General features: G+C 37.9%; 1 protein-coding gene across 1 annotated transcript in view; it reads left to right on the top strand.

Moving 5' to 3' along the window:
- Positions 1–19,732, top strand: part of LOC150087129 (uncharacterized) — a 129,830-nt gene that overhangs the window by 87,306 nt on the left and 22,792 nt on the right. Inside the window, exons 7-8 of the mRNA XM_090372383.1 lie at positions 7,180–7,321; positions 16,892–16,997. Of these exons, the coding sequence (XP_090228509.1) occupies positions 7,180–7,321; positions 16,892–16,997 (248 nt within the window). The remainder of the gene's footprint in view (positions 1–7,179; positions 7,322–16,891; positions 16,998–19,732) is intronic.

Below are 19,732 nucleotides of genomic sequence, written 5' to 3'. Positions count from 1 at the left end.
TAAAATCACCAAGTAAAATTACCCCACTGTTAGGAAAGTTGGACTGGAGAAAGTCGAGTTGCAAAGAGAGGAAGTCAAAGAGCTCCAAGTGATTAGTGGAGTTGGGAGAACGTTAGAGACAGATAAATTTGACACAATGAGGTAGAGAGATTTTAAGCCAGAGAAGATCAAAGAGAGGAGATTCTAAATTTCCAAGTCTCTGACAGGGAATATCAGAACGGATATATGCACAAGTACAACCTTTGAGGCGAAAGGAATCATACAGCGAATAATTTGGGCATCTGAGATGAGCAGTAGTTGAATCAACCGATAACTGAGATTCTGTCAGAAAAAGTACATGGGGTTTGGCAGACTGCAAGTGGAAATGAACATCGTTGAGATTAGAATTGAGACCACGTATATTTGTGAAATGAATTAGGAAGTGCTTGGGAGGTTTAGATCTTTTCGCAGATAAGCTTGCTCTATTATTTTGACAATTCATGGTGTATTCAATAGTAAGAAAAAGTGGGTGGGACATGCTGTATGAAGTAATGAAATTTTTGGATAGGGCGTACACATGGTAAGAATACACCCAGATCCTTGACATAACGTGGCCTCAACAATGCTCCCTGCATACACACTACTCGGACTCCCTCCAGTCACTATCTGGCAGAGTAGATGTAGCAAGATTTTACACTAGCTGATCCAGAAGCCTCCTAGAGAGTTAACCAATAGGTTCGGTCCGGTGTACTAACTAGCGGCCGGCCTGCGGACACCGTTTTAGAGCTGTACCCTCGAAATGTAAGGAATATTGGATCTCTCCACGATGTTCGTCATAACCTCAAAAGTCATCAACCATACTGCATGATGGAAGAGACAGGGAAGGGTTGACCGGAACTTAGCTCTAGAGACTAAACATGGGTTCCACCACTTCAAGCCTCCAATAAGGAAAGTGATGGTATTTCACCGGTTGATGAGAGTCATCTACCACGTAGTACTGCCTGGTAACATAGAGGGGCAGCGTTCCTCCATGTGGTGTGGGCGCCACACCTCGACCCCTGCTTATGTTGGTTCACACCTGGGTGGTCACCCACCATGTACTTGTGCATGGAGGTTATACCCAGGATTACTAACAGTCCCGGGCGTCTCCGTAGCCAGGTGGGAAGGAGCAGCAGTGCGTAGCACACGCTTCTTAATTTAGACCGGGGTTTGAGCCCGTCACCACCAAATACAGAGGATGCGGAAAGGTCGGGGAATGACTACCGTATATCCCGGAGCAATATGGCCTTAGTTGCTAATGCTCCTAAAAACCAAATAACAAACAAACAAACTAACAGTCCCACCATCGTGAAGGTGCAAGCAGAGGATTTGGCTGTCACAGACCGTCCGGACTTTGCCGAAATTGGGTCCACTGGACTTGAGTGTCACCCGAATATCAGTTCCATCAGCATTTTAGACTCCCAGGTAGCAAGTACAGCTTGTCTGGCATATCTGAGAGAATCAACCAAGACTTGAATTTCTCTAAAAATTTCCATAAAGTTTATTGAGAAGCAGAAATTTAGATCATGCACATTATACTAGGGTAGAATGTAGAAGGTTTTTGGAAGATTATCACACCTTGGATAACTTTGCTTTAACCATTGTCAGGGCTGATTTGAATTATTTAGTCTCTTGGTTCTTTCTGAACTTGTTTTGAATTTTTCTCTATTTGATTCCTTGTGTTTACTTTCATTGAATGTTAACGTTAATGGAACCCCCTTTTACTTGCATCACTTCTAGTAATGTTTTCTGCTTTATCTGATCTGTGATTTAAAATATCATTTAATATTTTATAAATCATTCTTAATTTAATTTTATTTTGATAAATGATTTTATACATATACATAAGCAATTATTAGTATTTATCATGTGGTGCAAAGAAGTCAGACTTCTGTTGCTCCAAATGAGGAAGGCAAGGAACCACAACACTCCCTACTGATTGTGTCTTCTTCCTATAGATTTGATATTGCTGTTTTTTTTTTTTTTTTTTTTTTAATTTCCCCAAACCACTTGACTCACAAGCTCATGGAGGCAAATTATTTGAAACTTATTGAGCTAAAAAACTTCTTACAGTTCAGTAATGCTTCTTCCTTAGTTTGGCCTCTGAGGCAGCTTAGTTGGCACAATACAATCACCTGTCTCTCATTTTGAAATGTTTGGGTTTGATTCACGTCAGTGACTGATTTCTAAACTCTTCTTCGGTCAAGACTGTAGTTAGCCAGTCTCAGGCAGAGGGAATAGGTTTTACCCCATGAGTTATTCCAGATATTTCAGCTCACACAACATTCAGATTGGCCCATGAGCACATACACTTCTACAGATAAAGATAAAGCATATATGAATATAAGCATATGTTGAGAGCCACTAAAATGATAATTCCTCCCTTAGTTTCAGTTTATGCCCTCAATTTCACTAGATATGCCAGTTTATGCTCTCAATTTCACTTGGATGCTCACCATCCAAGATGAGTTAATTAATACCAGAAACTATAGAAAATACATCGCCAAGGAGCCCAGTGTGTCATATGACACACGTTGATGATGCTATCTGGTCTCAGAAATGATCCAACACATCACTGCAGGATGTAGGTGATCACCCAGACAGAGTACACTCATAGACATGACCTTTTTTTTTTTTTTTATTATTTATTTGCATAAATACAAAAATACATGACACACTCTATTTACAATCATTTGAAGCTGTGTAAGAAACTCCAGCAGAAAGTGGAGCTTCTCTTACAAAATTGTAAATCACAACAAAACTCTTAAGACTCAAGTAAAATAAATGCATGTATGCACACTCAATGACATTTATGTATTCGTGTATGTATGTAGCCTGTTTGTAGCAGCTCCAGGACCTGGGTCCATCTCCGCAAATTGTCTCTATCTTGACTACAGAATCTGTGTAATCAGGACTTGAAATGTGAGCAGCCAACACCTGAGCACCTGAACTACCGGTGCTCGTCCCAAGGCACGTGGAGCCGGACATAATCAACTGTCTGCGCTTCGGTAGTGCACTAAAATCCCACATCCACTGGAGGTAGTGCAATACCGGTGGATGCCAGCAATCCCGTACTCAGGATGCCCAGTCCTGAGTACCAGCAGGGGAAAAAAAATAATAATAATAAATAAAAAAAAATTAATAATGATAAAAATAAAATAATAAATAAAATATATCAATTAATAATAATAAATAAATATTAAAAAAAAAAAAGCACCAGTGGTTGACATCTCTGAACACAGAGATGTCAACAGAGATCACAGAGATTAAAACAATTCAAGTCCAGGATGACTGGTAGGTGACACAGGGAACAGCTCAGCAAGAATTTGTTGAATTATCCAGTGTGGTGAAGCATCTGCATTCTTCTGCTGAAGATGTCGTTGGTGAAGATTTGGAGGTGCTTGAAAGTTAGTCTCATTTTCAATTATGGCTTTAAGATTGACTTCTGAGATGTTCTGAACCTTATTTTTAAGTGTTGTCCGTTGTTCTTCGTAGTTGGGACAGGACAATAGGATGTGGTTCCAGGATTCCTCTTCCCCACAGGAGTAATGAGGATTTGTTGCCAGTCCGAATTGGAACAGTTTCACTTTAAGAGCGCCATGTCCTGTTAGGATGTGCTCATCGATGGGTAGAACCAATTACAATGTGGCTTATTCATGGCAAAGGTGACATCCGGGATAAAAAGTCTGGTGACCGCTCCAGTGGGACTTTCATCCCATCTAACCTGCCAAAGGGAGAGGAGTTTATTCCATAGGTTTATTTTTTTCCAGGATTGCAGTCTATTCCAAGGAGTGAGGTTGGTAGGCCTTTTTTGTGTTTGTAGATGAAACCTCTATAAGCTATATACAGGTCCATAGGAAGGGCTCCAGATAGAACCTGCAGTGCATTAGTTGATGTTGTTCTTGTTACTCGGTGTCTCGTAAACAGCATAGTTCTTTGCATGGAAAGGAGTTTGGCCCGGATTTTACTGTTAGTGACCCTATGGAACCAGACCCCAGCAGCATAGGAGGCAATTGGCAAGAACACAGCTTTATAGTAGAGAGACAGGGTTCTTTTGGTGAGTCCCCAGTCCGAACGGGAGATCTGATGATGGCTGCAGTGAAGGCTTTGGTTTTGTTTGCTAGTGTGGTTGGAAACTGAGCCTTCGTCCAGTATTATGCCAAGATGTTTAGTTTGTGCAACATATGGAATTTGCTTCCCGTGAATAAGCACTTTAGGGGGTCTGTGGTAATCCAACCTGTTTTTGAAGATCATTAGCTTTGTTTTTGTGGTCAAGTAAGGAGTTCCAAAGGAGTGGTCCTAGCACTGACCCCTGTGGGCAACCTCTGTTTATAAATTTTGAATATGACAGGTGTTGGGCAGTGACCTGAACTGATCTGTTACTGAAGTAGGATCTTATGACTTTGTAAAGATATTGATTGCAGTTTGCCAGTCTAAGGGACCTGAGGGAACTTTCTCACCAAAGGGTATCAAAGGCACCCTCAAAATCCACATGCCAGGTAGCCAGGATAATACATCAGAAGCTATGTCTTAATACATTTTTACTTGTTTTTATATCTTGACTTAGTGACCTAAACCATTTGGCCACTGAAAGTTTCACTTTTTTATGACCAGGTTTTGGTGCATTATAGCCTTAGTTGCTAATGTGCCAATAAAACCAAACAACCAACCAACATCAGAAGCTAGTGAAGAAATGCCAGTTTATCTAAGAAAGTGGTATTACAAGTATGAACCCCAGGTTTACTAGAGACCCCAACCAACAAGCTGTACTGGGACTGGACATAACTCTTGTCAACAAGAAGGAAAATGCTACCTATCTGATTGACATGTTAATGCCCAATGCTGACAACCTCTCAAAAACACACAAGGAAAAGATCAGAAAGTACACAGGCCTAGATAAAAGATCAAAGAGATATGGCATATACAACAAGTAATTATTATGTTATGGTCCTTGGCACTATAGCATAATAAAATTATGTTATGGTGCCAAGGACCCTACATAGCAGCCTAGCAACAATAGGTCTCCTAGAGAACGCCTACAAGGAACTTCAGAAAGTTGCAATCCTGAACACCTGTAGGATAGTCAGAGAGTTCCTCAGCCAACAGTAACAACTACCAGGCATAGCACTTTGCACTTGGTAGCAGTACCCATCATGGAGTAGAAACCCCCATCGTGGAAAAATAATATAATATTAATAATATTAATAATAAATATTATAATAATAAATTAAATATTATTAGCTAATAACTAGATAGTAGACGACTCATATCAAATCATGCAATACCACCACTTTGCTTATTGGAGGCTTGAAGTGGTGAAAACCATGAGTCTCCAGAGAAAGGTTTCCTGTATTATCCTCCCCCCCCCCATCTCCTTCAACTAAGTTCTATAGTAGAGGTACAAAGTACTATAGGTTTTGCCGTAAAATTCAGGAAAGTGACAAACAACAAAATAACATTTAAAAACTTTTTTTTTTTTTTTTGGTAACAGTTTCTTTCATAGTGGTCAGAAAGTTTAAATGATTATAAAAGGCACATGGAGAATATAAACTATACACATAGCTGCCAACTCTCCAGATTTATAACATAGATTCCACATTTTTTTACCCAATTTTATTTGTTTTCATCTCACAAAATGATATAGCTGGTGACAAAGAGTATGTCATCTTTTTGCAAAATATAATTTTTTCTCCATATTTTTCTTTTCACAATAAAATAAAATTATGTTAAAATTGGATTTTGTTTTTTTAATTTTTGCATATTTCTGCGTATTTTCGTTAACATATTAGGTATCAGGTGTGCAGTGCTAGTTTCCAATTCAAAATAGAAATTCCATAACAGCATTGTTCACAGCAGTGTGTGATATTTTAAATGTACTTTGTGGTGTAAATTAAGAATGTCATTTTAGTATGTTGTCAAGAAATATGATATAAGATTTTAAAAGACATATATGAAAATTTTTCAGGTATTGTAAAATATGAAAAAGGTAACACGGTTGTCTTGTTTATCATGTGAGATGTGATATTTCATTTTTAAACGGGAAGTGTAATGTTGAGCATGTAATGCATCGAAAGAAATGAAAAATAGATTTTGCATTTCATGGTAACAACGATGTATGTGTCAAATATTTATTTGCATTTTTTGTTAAAGAACATAATCTTCTTAGTTGTGGTGATCATGAAATATGTTCAGAAATATATTTTCAACAGCAATAGCAAAAATTATTGCTGTTGGAGAACCAAAATGGGCATGGATAGTAAGTAGTGCTGGATCAGAAAATTGAGGCATTTTTGATCCACAGAATGGCTGTAAACAAAGTAATTCTGAGCATTGTGGTGACCTATTGTAATAAAAAAAAAAATTTAATTGCTCTCAGTGCCTGCATTAGAAGGTGACTCTGCAGGGTACACTGTTGCTCGTTTTTTTTTTTTTTTTTTTTTTTTGAACAACCTGAAAGCATGTAGGATTCCTTTAAAAAATTGTCTTGCACTTTGTGTTGATAATGCACCTGTTATGGTAGGTCTAAAAACTGGAGTAGCAAGGGCATTAAAAGATTGAGCACTTGTTGGTAATGGTCTGTTCTTATCATCTTATTAATATATGTTCTGAAAAGGGAGCTGCATTCCCTCCTGAGAAAGTACATGAACACTATCTAGAAAGAAGTGCTAAAAGAAACAATTTCAACTGGTGCATGCCACTGAAATAAAAAAAGATTTTGAAGCATGTGTGTACATGTTGGCTGCCTTTGTTAAATGTCTAGTTAAACTGGTAACCTTAGTCAAAGTGGCAACATTTGATTTGTTTAAAGAAGAGGTTAGAAGTGGTAAGAAGAGGAGTACATGCACTTCTCAGAGTTATGAAATCAAAAAGTACAACAAGATCGCTAATCATTTGCACTGACTCATGCTCCAATCCAATTCGTGATCCAAAGTTTTGAAAGAGGACAAATTGATGAAATCAAGAAAAAGACCTTCTGAATTCCCTGCCTGATTTCCTTAAGTATTTAAATTCCCTTATATATTACCAGTTGACATAAATTTTTGGTAAATTTGATCATTTGTAAGAATTGAATAGATAATGAAATTATTTAGAGTACTTTTAATTTAAGCTCTGTCATTAAGCTTATTGATTTTACATATATTCATACATAATTTGCTGTAGAGCTCAAAGCTTATGTGACGCACTGATCAGCAAAGGTTGGCCTGCTGCATATATTACTGGAAGCCAAGATCAAAAAGAGCGTTTAAAGACAATAGAACAGTTGAAAAACTTTCAGTGTCGAATTTTAGTTACTACAGATTTGGTACGTATTTAATATAAATATTTTATGTACCTTTTTCAATGTCTTTTAAAACATCCTTTTTACATACTTTTCTCTGAGTAGTATTTTTAAGAGAAAAATGTGTAAAAAGACAATGAAATTAGCCATCATAAACAAGAGTTTTTATACATTCTTGCAGTTTAATTTATATACAAATTGTTTTTGTTGTTCTCTTTTGCTTGGGTTTATTTTCTTTGTATGAAGACCAGAGGCTTATATAACATAGGTTCACAAAATTTTAGTGTCCCTTTGCACGTTGCTTCCCTTCCACACATACAGAAATTTTGCTTGCTAGGAGCTGAACATTATGCTCCTGACTTAATTTTCACAGGAAACTGACAACAAATTCGATCCTAAAATAATTATGAATTCAGAGTGCACACTATTTCTTAAGTGCAAATTACAAAATTGTTTATTGATATTAGTATTAATATTAATAGTGGCAAAATGATGCAAGAAAGCAAGCTTATACAGCATCAGCAAAAAAAAAAAAAAAAAAAATCCCATTTCACTTATTTTTCCCCTACAATAGTTTGTCTAGTTTTTCCTTGAATTAATTAAAACTTTCCACTCCCAACAACAACGGATGGTAGCTTGTTCCAGCAATTAACCACCTGTTGGCTGAAGGCAAACTTTTGCACATCTGTTCTGCAACCATCCTTTCTCAGTTTGAATATATGCACCCTCTCACATGTATAGTCTGATCAAGAGGAAGAATCCCATCAGCATTGAGTTTGTTCAAGCTATTCGAAGTCTTAAACACCTCAGTCAGATCACTTCTCAAGTGGTCAGGCAATTTTATTATTGATTTCATAGTGCACTTTAAAGTTATATTTATTTCATTACATTTATTGTGCTTATCCTTTATTTCCATACTTAAGTCTTTCTTTGCTTCAAGAGTCAGAAAAATTCGTGGAAAGGAAAGTCTCCTTTCTTTTAATAGATGACACTCAAGTAGCACTAGCCTACTTACATTCTATAGGAGATCTGGTTTTGGGAAAAATGTCTCCGTTCTTGATCCGAAAATGCCTGAAATGACTAATAGGGACACCAGAAGCAGTACATCATCTGCAATTCGGGGACACCTTAGTAGAAACTGAAAGTTCCAACACTAGGAAAAGCTATTGCAAACAACAAAATATGGAGAAATGCCAGTAGTGGCAAGACCCTACAATATGATAAACGGATCAAGAGGAGTCATCTCTGAATGAGATCCTCTGATAAGAGGAAGAAATAAGCGAAGCACTTAAAGATCAAGGAATAACAAATGTCAAGAGAAAGAACAGATGGTAAAATAGAACTTATTTCTCACCTTGTACACCAAGACCTCTAAATATGGTTAAAGCAAGATAAGCATGCATACTTAATCAATTTAGGCTTCAGTTTAGGCCATTTCACATTAACACCCTTTTAAAATAATAATGGAAAAATAAATATATATATAAAGAAAATTTGAGAGTTCAAGTGTAAACGCAGCACAGGAAGTGGGTACCTAGACGGCGCTAGTATCAATGTTAATTGCTTTCTCCTCTGAGCGGCATTCGGAGGTTTGCAAGACCTTAAATTTAGCACCTTCTACTGTTGCAACTGTTATGAATAATGCCAAGAAGATAAAGCAGTCACATACAGGATTTGTTAATGTAAGTGTTACTAGAACAGCTTATTAAGGGAGTGAGACAATGGAGAAGTTATTAGTGCTGTGGATAGACGATATGAACCAAAATAACATTCCTGTAACATGGGACAGTGGTTATGGACTTGTTCAATGAAATGAATGAGGAACTAGGAGGGACTGAATTATTTTTGACTAGTAGGGTCTGGTTTTCCTGGTTCAAAAACCAGACCAGAATTCACAATGTAAAAATTACTGGTGAGGCGGCTATCGCCAACGCTACAGGTGCTGAGGAATATTCTCCCATATTCCAAAAGTTAATGGATGAAGGCTGCTACACCCCAGACTTGGTCTTTAATGTTGATGAAACAGGGTTGTACTGGAAGAAGATGCCTGGTAGGACATACATAGTCTGTGAAGAGAGGGCTGCCCCTGGTTATAAGGCTGGAAAAGGGCAGCTTACATTACTTCTGGGTGGTAATGCATCAGGCACTTTTAAGTTAAAGCTGATGTTGGTGCACCATTCAGAGAATGCACGTTATGAAGGGTATTGTGAAGGCTCGACTTCCTGTTTTCTCGTGCTCTAATAAAAAGGTGTTGGTGACCCAGACCCTTTTTTAGTGAATGGTACACATCATAATTTTTGTCCAGAGGTGGCCCAATTTTGTGCAGCAAACAACTGAATGTGAAGGTCGTTTATTTGCCACCCATCACCACCTCACTTGCAGCCAATGGATCAGGGTGTTATTGCGACCTTCAAGGCATACTATAGATGTACGACCTTCAAAGGGATTGTGAGGCAATGCAGGCATCTAACTCAGTGACTGTGAGGGACTACTGGAGGTCCTACAACATCCTTAAGGCCATAAGTAATATTGCTGCAGGCTGAAAATAAGTGTTGCAATCATGCATGAATGGCATTTGGAGGAAATTGTGGCCCGATGCAGTGTCTTACTTTCTTGAGTTTGAGACAGTTTCATCAGTGGCTGAAGATGTGACTCATATGGCTGAGGATGTTGGCCTTTACAAGGTTGACATTGATGATGTCAGTGAGTTGCTGCAAAGCCATGGTGAGCCTTTTTCAAAGAAGGACATAGAGGAGCTGGCTGCACAACTGGCTAAACAGGATTCTGAGGAGGAAGACAAGAGAATGTGCCAATTAGGACCCTCACCACAAAGACACTTCAATCAGCTTTGGCACAAATACAAACAGGCTGTAAAACTCTATGTGATAATGACCCAGACTGGGAACACAGCTGTTCCATCCAAAGAGCTGTTACTAAAATATTGAAGCTCTACTACAATACACAACAGATGTCATTGCTGCAAGTCTTTTCTAAGGCAAAAGAACCTGCAGAATCAGTCAACCCACCATCAGGCCCATCCCATTAATGCCACACCATTACACCACTGTCAAAAAGACATGAATGGGGAGTGCAGACAGCAGTGTTACTACATACTCCAAATATGGCTTTACAGGAACGAAGTAGTAAATTAATTTTTTTTATTACTCATTTTTTATCAATAAATATTGTTTATATCTCATAATTATAAAATAATCAAAAATATTTAATATAAAAAACACTTATATTAACTCTTATAGTTCAATTTTCATATTGAAGGAACCTATCTCATTTAAATACATTATAATTTTTCCTCAATTTATGCCGCTTCAGCTAATGACCCTGAGGAGGTTGAATGCAACCCTGGCATAAATCGGGGCCTGCTTGTACTTCTTTGTTTTCCAACATCTTATATGGGTGAGAGTGGTGTTAGTTCAGTAAATAAAATATTAGCAAAGGAAAGAAACAGAATCGATATATGTTTAATAGGAGATATTAGAATTAAACTTACTAATGTCATACCACACATTGAACTTTTATCTAATAACCATCAGGCTCAGGGATCCCATTGAATAAAAGGAGTAAGTATAAAGTATTTTCTTGTTTAAAATTTCAGGGGGGGTGAGTAGGAAAAAAAATTGTCTAACAAAGCCCTTTAGGGGATGATAATTAAAAAAAGATTGAGAAACACTGATTTCAACTTATTTAAAACTGCATATGACAGGCCTTCTTCATGTGCCAACTGCATGGAGGCGTCCAATCTCCAAGTTGGATGGTTGCCATCCAATTAGATTGGATGGCATAAAATACCAGTAGTCTCTTTTTCTACTCCTGTGAATGATTTCTTCTATCGAAAGTCCCATTTAGTGTTTTATATCATTCATCCGGTTTCTTCTTTTCCTTCCTTTGGGTATTTTGCTAGGAATTTTCCCTTTATAAGGTCAATTTAATTATTTCATATTTTTAACCTCTATGATGTGGCCACGGTAGCTTATTTTGAGTCTATAGATTTTGTTTAGTAGTTCTCTTTTGTTGCCACTTATTTGAAGGACTTTTATTGGATATTTTTTTCTGTCCATGTGATTTTCATCATTCTTCTCAATGCCCACATTTCAAATGCTGCATTCTTTTTACTACATCTTTCTTGAGGGTCCATGTTTCACATTGATACATTAAAATTGTCCATATATAACACTTTAAAACCCTTAGTCTTGTTTTAAGGTATAGTTTTCTTTTGAACAATATGTTCTTCAATTTGCTGAAAGATGACAGGTACAGTGGCAAAATTCATTGATCTGCTTGGAACAATTATATTGATCTATGTATTTCCAATATATATATTTTGGAAACCACTTGGCCACAGCTGCCGTAGCCGAGTGGTCAGGCTTACGGGTGCATAAGTACATGTGCCTTGAATGACCGGGGTTCAAGCCCGTGACTGATAAATACAGTGCTGTTTCTTGCCTATATTCTGTCTATCTTGTGAACTCCTCAGACCGTTTGGTCATCCCGGAGTATAAACAGAAAATGTATTTATTTATTTTTGAGGGTCTCTATGTGTACAAACAAGTAAGTATTCTTCCAGTGGAGTGCAAAATTTCAATTTTTGCTAACCTTTTTAATATTACTATGAAGCTTTTTACAAGCATTTTACTTGCATATAATACAAAGCACAATGGACAGCATCTACCATCTTGCAACACTTGAATGAATAAGCCTTATGTTTGATGGCAGTCAAGTGTCAAGTTATGTGAAACCACAATGAGCAAGACCCATATCAGTTAGTGTTGAAATTCAAATTTTCCCTCACATTTCCACAAACTTAGTTGAATAAAGGCTGAATCAAAAACAATGCTTTGATGAGTATTAAAAAAAAAACTGTACAGGGAAAAATAGAGTGGGCCAGTAAATCAGAGTCTTATAATGGGGAATTTTAATTTCCTGGATATTGACTGGAATTTCTGGGTCAATCACTCACACACTAGCAAGGCTTTTGTGGATTTATTGGATGATTATTTTCATTCAATAAATCCACATGTTTGGGAGGCAACTAGAGGGAATAATACTCTTGATCTGATTATCAGTAGTGATTTCTTCAGGCATCAAGAATCTGCAGATAAAGGAACCATTAGGTGATAGTGATCACGGTGTGCTGAAGTGGGATTTACTCAAAGATGTAATTACCATTGGAGGGTAAAGGGAAGGGTTTTTGCTTTCGTAAAGGCGATTACTATTGTCTGAGACAGTATTTAAATTCTATACGGTGGGACCAACTGACGATGTTACCAACAGCAAATTCAAAATGGGAGGCATTCAAAGAATTAATCTTGGAAGCTACTAGGCTTTACATACCAACGTGATTAGAGCCCGTCACCACCAAATACGGAGGATGCGGAAAGGTCAGGGAACGACCACCGCATATTCCCGGAGCAATATGGCCTTAGTTGCTAATGCTCCTAAAAACCAAATAACAACAACAACATACCAACTAAAAAATATTGTTCAAGGTTTAGGTCTAAATGGATATCAGATGAACTAATGAGACATGTGGCAGAAAAGAAAAATGCATGGGATACATATAAAAAATGGGTGACATGGAAGCCTATGATAGATATAAGCTGGTCTGTAACCAAGTCACAAAGGAGATTAGGTAGGCAAAGTTAGTTTATGAGAAATCTTTGGCAAAGGATGCAAAGAAAAACAACAAACAGTTCTTTACCTATGTGAACTGTAGAAGGAAAGGGATGAATCAGATTGGTCCACTGGATATTGATGGTTCAACTGTTGATGATCCTGCTCCTGTGGCTAACAAACTAAATGAGTATTTTGCATCTACATTCACACATGAGGAGTTATTCAAAGAGGGGAATGCCAGAGGTGAATTAAACTCTGGCAGTGAGCTAGATGATTTTGTAATAACAGAGAGGAAAGTGGAGGAGAAATTGTTGAAGATAAACATAAAAAAGGCACCTGGGGTAGTAGTAGTAGTAGTGGCATGTGATGCAAGAAAGCAAATGTATGAGCTTATGCAGCATCAGCCAAAAAAAAAAAAAAAATCACACCATTCCCTCCAAATGCCTGTCCAGTTCCTCCTTAAATTTATTCAACCTATCAACTTCCACAACGACAGATGGAAGTTTGTTCCAGCAATTAACCACCCGCTGGCTAAAGGCGAATTTCCGCACATCTATTCTACATCTGTCTTTTCTTAATTTGAATTTATGCCCCCTTAGGTTCGTAATCTGAAAAGTGGAAGGATCCCATCAGAATTCAGCGTGCTCAACCCATTCAAGGCCTTATATACCTCAATCAGATCACCGTGCAGATGCCTAGTCTCCAGCCCCTGCAATTTGCAGAACTTTAGCCTCTCTTGGTAAGAGGATCCCTTCATTCCCCTCACCAATCTTGTTGCCCTTCTCTGTACACGCTCAAGTAAATCTACATCCTTCCTGAAATGAGGCCTCCAGACCTGTACGCAGTACTCAAGGCGTGGTCTGACCATTGCCTTATACAGAGGGATAATTACCTCCTTTTCCCTGCTAGCAAAATTCCTATATATCATTGACAAAACCCCATGACCTGCCCTGGCAGCCTGTCTGCATTGCTCAGAGAACTTCATATCTGACTGCACAATTACTCCCAGGTCTTTTTCATTTTCTACCACCTTAAGTGTAGTACCACACAGTTGGTACGTTTCTCTGGGGTTACTTCAACCCATATGCAGTACTTTGCATTTGTCAAGGTTAAACTTCTGTTGCCACTTCTTAGCCCATCTGCCCAAATTATCTAGATCCTGTTGCAGTAGCACACTGCCATTACTGTCATTAACAACCCTGCCAACCTTTGTATCATCTGCAAACTTCGACATTAAGCCTGATATACCTTCATCAATATCATTGATAAATATACAAAACAACAGTGGACCTAACACCGAACCCTGTGGGACTCCACTAATAACATTAGTCCAAGAAGAGCAGCACCCATTGATTACCACCCTCTGTCTTCTCACACTTAACCATCCTTTTATCCATTGTAGCAGCTTACCCTTAATACCATTCTGCTCCAATTTGTACAATAGTCTTCCATGCGCAACAGTGTCAAAAGCTTTCCTGAAATCCAAATATATGATATCAAAATTATTTTTTGCATCCAGTTCCTTTGTAACCACATCATAATATCCTATCAAATTTGTCAGACAAGACTTTCCCTTAACACACCCATGCTGCGTCTGAATTATTGCTGCAGTCTCGTCTAGAGGATCCTGCAATGCATCTTTAACCAGCGACTCCATTATTTTACCCGGAACAGAAGTTAAACTAACTGGTCTGTAATTATTCGTGTCACCCTTCGATCTCCCTTTGTGAATTGGGGATACATTTGCACATCTCCAGTCCGTGGGAACCTCCCCTGAGTCCAAGAATGCTCTCATAATTATGGCTAAGGGTTTGCTTAGTTGCTTTGCCACCTCCTTTAATATAACTGGATAGATCCCATCGACCCCAGGTGCTTTTCTTGCATTTAACTTCAACAATTTCTCTTCCACTTTGCTCTCAGTTATTACAAGATCATTAAGCACCCTGCTACAATTTGATAACCTTCTGCCATTTTCAAACCTTAATAATTCCTCACGTGTGAATGTAGATGCAAAATACTCATTAAATTTGTTTGCTATCTGAGCAGGATCATCAACAGTCGAACCATCGATGTCAAGTGGACCAATCAGATTCATCCCTTCCTTTTAGAGTTTATATAAGTAAAGAAATCCTTGCTGTTTTTCTTAGCATCTTTTGTCAAGGATTTCTCGTAATCTGCCTTCGCCTGCCGAACCTCCTTTGTGACCTGATTACAGATTAACTTATATCTGCCATAGGTTGGATGGGATCTATTCAGTTATATTAAAGGAGACAGCAAAGGAAGTAAGCAAACCCTTAGCCATAATTATGAGAGCTTCCTTGGACTCAGGGGAGGTACCCATGGACTGGAGATGTGCAAATGTGACCCCAATTCACATAGGAGGATCAAAGGGCAACACAAGTAATTATAGACCTGTTAGTTTAACTTCTGTTCCAGGGAAATTAATGGAGGCACTGGTTAAAGAAGCACTGCAGGATCATCTAGACAAGACTTCAGTTATAGCTCGGACACAGCATGGTTTTGTTAAGGGGAAGTCTTGTCTGACCAGTTTGATTGGATACTATGATGTGGTCACAAAGGAACTGGATGCAGGGAATAACTTTGATATCATATATTTGGATCTTAGAAAGGCTTTTTATACATACTGTTGCACATGGAAGACTGTTGCACAAATTGGAGCAGTGTGGCATTGGAAACAAATTGCTGCTATGCATAAAGGGATGGTTGAGTCGGAGAAGACAGAGTGGTGATCAATGGACACTGCTCTTCGTGGACTAATGTTATTAGTGGAGTCCCTCAGGGTAAAGTGTTGGGTCCATTGTTGTTTTCTGTATTTATAAATGATACTAATGATGGTATATCAACCTTAATGTCCAAGTTTGCAGACAATACGAAGGTTGGCAGGGTTGTTAAGAACACTAATGACCATACGCTGCTGCAACAGGATCTAGAAAAGTTGAGCAGATGGGCTGAGAGGTGGCAAATGAAGTTTAACATTGACAAATGTAAAGTACTACATATGGGAAGCAGTAACCCCAGAGTAACTTTTTAACTCTGTGGTACTACACTGACAGTGGTAGAGAATGAAAAGGACCTGGGGGTAATTGTGCAGGCAGATATGAAGTTTTCTGAGCAGTGCAGATGGTCTGCAAGGGTAGCTCATGGTGTCTTGTCAATGATATACAGGAATTTTTCTAGCAGGAATAAGGAGGTGATTATCCCCTTGTATAAGGCAATGGTCAGGCCACTCCTTGAGTACTGTATACAGGTCTGGAGCCCTCATTTTAAGAAGGATGTAGGGCTGTTGGAATGAGTACAGAGAAGGGAAGCAAGATTAGTGAATGGAATGAAGGGTTGCTCTTACAAAGAAAGACTTAAGCTTTGCAGATTACAGTGTCTAGAGACCAGGCACTTGTGTGGTGATCTGATTTAGATGTATAAAGCCTTAAATGGTTTGAGCACGCTCAATGCTGATGGGATTTTTCCTCTTGCTCAGAATAATCACATGAGAGGGTATAAATTCAAATTGAGGGAAGTCAGTTGTAGGATAGATGTGCTGAAGTTTGCCTTTGGCCACCAGGTAGTTGATTTGTGAAACAGACTTCCATCTTTTGTTGTGGAAGTTGATAGCCTAAATAAATTTAAGGCTGAGCTGGACGGGTATTTGGAACGAACGGAAGGGTGAAATGGGAGCAGTTTTTTTTTTTTTTTTTTTTTTTTTTGACTGATGCTTCATAAGCTTGCTTTCTTGCATTGTATGCCTCTACTAATGCTAATGCTAATTTCTGTAATTATATTCTGGCAGAATAAATTTTACATTAATTTAGATGTGTATATGAAAAATTATTTCTGGTTGATGAATCTGGTATTATAAAATCTTTCTCTCTAAAAGTCCATTTTAAATTATAGGAGTTTTCACAGGTATTTGTATTATGCAAAAGTATTTCAAACTTATTTTTCTAGACTGCTCGTGGCATTGATGCTGAAAATGTGAACCTTGTTATAAATTTAGATGTTCCTTGGGATGCAGAAACCTATTTGCATCGTATTGGACGTGCTGGTCGATATGGTAAGTATGTCTCATTCCATTTTTTTTTAATATGTTATTGCTTTTAAAGTAAGTTGACCCTTTTTAACTTAAGGAGACATACCTCCCAACAATTATGTTGAAATTAATATATGGTTTACATGGATTTAAAATCATTTCTGAAAATTAAATGAACTCTTTCAACTGTCTGAATATTTCGTTAATAAAAGAAATCTTACTGTTTCTTCTAATGCCAAATCAGGTGAATTCACGTATGCATCTGAGGTAAATTCACATATACATCAAGTACATGTAGGATCTGTATTGATTGGCCATTGGAAAAAAAGAGTTGCACTGTTTTTATTATTATTATTTTTTTTTAATGATATTTTCATTGCACTTACTTGCACATACAAAGGGCATTTCAAAAGTTTATTTGAGGAGTCTAGTAATGTAACCTGTTACTTTTCAACCTCAAATGTCCCCTTTGGAGTCAATCACTTGCCACTACAATGCTGTGATTCTGGCTGCAAAGAAAGGGTTTTGTTTTGGGCCTCCATGAACACATCTACTGCAGCAGTGATGTCACTGTCGGTGGGAAAATGAATGCCAGCCAGGTATTTTTTTCAGGTGAAAGTCCAGTGGTGCTAGATCTGATGAATTCAGCTGATGGTCCAAGATTTAAAAGTTGCACTCATGCAGTGCAGACATTGCAGTGACAGACCTGTGTTTGTTTGTTTGTTTGTTATTTGGTTTTTAGGAGCATTAGCAACTAAGGCCATATTGCTCCGGGGATATGCGGTTGTCATTCCCTGACCTTTCCACATCCTCTGTATTTGGTGGTCACAGGCTCGAGCCACAGTCTAATCAAGAAGCATGTGCTATGCACTGCTGCTCCTGCCCACGGAGGCGGCAGTGACAGACCTGTGTGCAGGCATGTTGTCCTGGTGGAGCAAAACTCCTTTGTGAGTTTTCCTCAGGAAACTTCCCTAGAAACTCCTATGCCCAACTGAAAAGAAATGCAGAGTTTATAATGTAGCAGTTGATAAGCAGGACTGAAGATAATAAATTAAAAATCTCAATAGTGAAGTCCAGAATGATAGTATTCAAAAGTTCTCTCTTTGAAAAGGTCCCTTCCACTCCGAACAGAATTATTAATATGACTGGCCTAATGGTGGTCACTACAGCGTTTCATGGTTTGACATTAGACATTCGTCTAACATTTTATCCTTCGAGTGTTTGTTTCCTCATTTTCAGGTACTTTTTTCTTATTTTCCACACATAACATACCAAACTGAAAAGATTTTCTTTTCATCAAGACTCATGAGAATATTTTGTACAAGATTTATCCTTCCTCCTACCATTGCTCGGCACATAATGGCCTTTAACTGCTGTTGTGCTGCAAAACCTCCAACAACAACTTATCCTTCCAGTTGCATTGTACGTGACATCTGGCTGGTTTTTGAGAGCTAAGCTACTAACTTTTCAAAGGAAATTAGGATCCTTACAAAGATGTTTTTTTACTAGTTTTAAACCATGCCTGTAGAATAACATCCACTGCTACTCTTAAGGTAATTCTGACTCCCCTCTGACTCCCCTATCAGAAATAATATCAATTGAATTTGATATAACCATGAATACTTCAGTCGACTCAAAGATGGCATGTACTTACAGCTTTTGGTCTGCAGACTGCACGGTAGATGGACAGATTGCATAAAGGGGGCTAGTAACAAAATAGTTCATACCAGATGTTATTTTTCTAAATAAGTCTACAAAAAAGATGACTCACCTCAGGTATTTTCACAAATTATATCATCTTTGGATATGGGTCAGTCAATTCTAAACTTAAATTTTTTTCATCTTCTCTCTCTTGACTCAGACCACTGCTTCAGTGGGCTCTAGAGGATTGGAAGCAGCTTCTGTATTACCACCCGATTTACGGAGATCTGAGGTAACAGTTAAATTCTGTCTCACATATATATACAGGTCAGGAGCAGAAATTTACTGAAGAGTCTACCATATTCCAGGACTTTCAAGATTATGCCAAAGTAAATGCCATTTATTTACTCAAGAGAAGTCACTCCTGAGTCAGCCCTCTAACAACTGAGGCAAACTCAGTGGTAATAACTGATTAGGAAAAGCTACTGAGCAGTTCTCCAGGGTTTATAGTTGCATAACTTTGGTATAAATAATTTTCCTTTAAAATCTGTGATATGTTAAATAATAATTAGAGTAAATATGCAATGTACAATATCAATGCTTGGACACTGCATGTCTACTGAAAAACTTTGTCTTCACTTTGTTTGATTGTTTTTGGTATTTGTCAGCTGTAAATGAGGAGCTATCTTTGTAATGTAATTATAGTTCCACTGCTTTTGTCACTCTCCTTTCTTTTCCTTCTTTTGTTTTCCTTTACACTATCTGCTTCTCTATCCTTATCCTTCCCATTATTTTTTAATTTTATTTCCTTATTGATTTTGTTTTTTTTATATATCTCTCCTGTTTCCATTAATATATTTTTTTAGCTATTATTTTTCTTTTTCTGTATTTTATTATTCTTATTTTACTTTTTTCTTATTTTCCACTTATTTACTTTTTCTTTTCTTCTGGTACTGCAATTTCTGGTGACTGGATTCTGCCTTCCTGCAGATGTGGGATCTTTAGATTAGTCCTTATGGACTGATCAGTACGTGTACAGTTGCAGCCCACTTTCTCGTGGTATGGATAGGAACTAGGTAGCAGCCTTTCTTGTGATTGCTTCTTCCTGGTAGCAAAGT

This window comes from Mastigoproctus giganteus, chromosome 4, assembly GCF_048544385.1.
Source record: "Mastigoproctus giganteus isolate SK-2022 chromosome 4, ASM4854438v1, whole genome shotgun sequence".
Taxonomy (NCBI): Eukaryota; Metazoa; Arthropoda; class Arachnida; order Uropygi; family Thelyphonidae; genus Mastigoproctus; species Mastigoproctus giganteus.
This window is presented reverse-complemented; position numbering and strand designations above follow the sequence as displayed.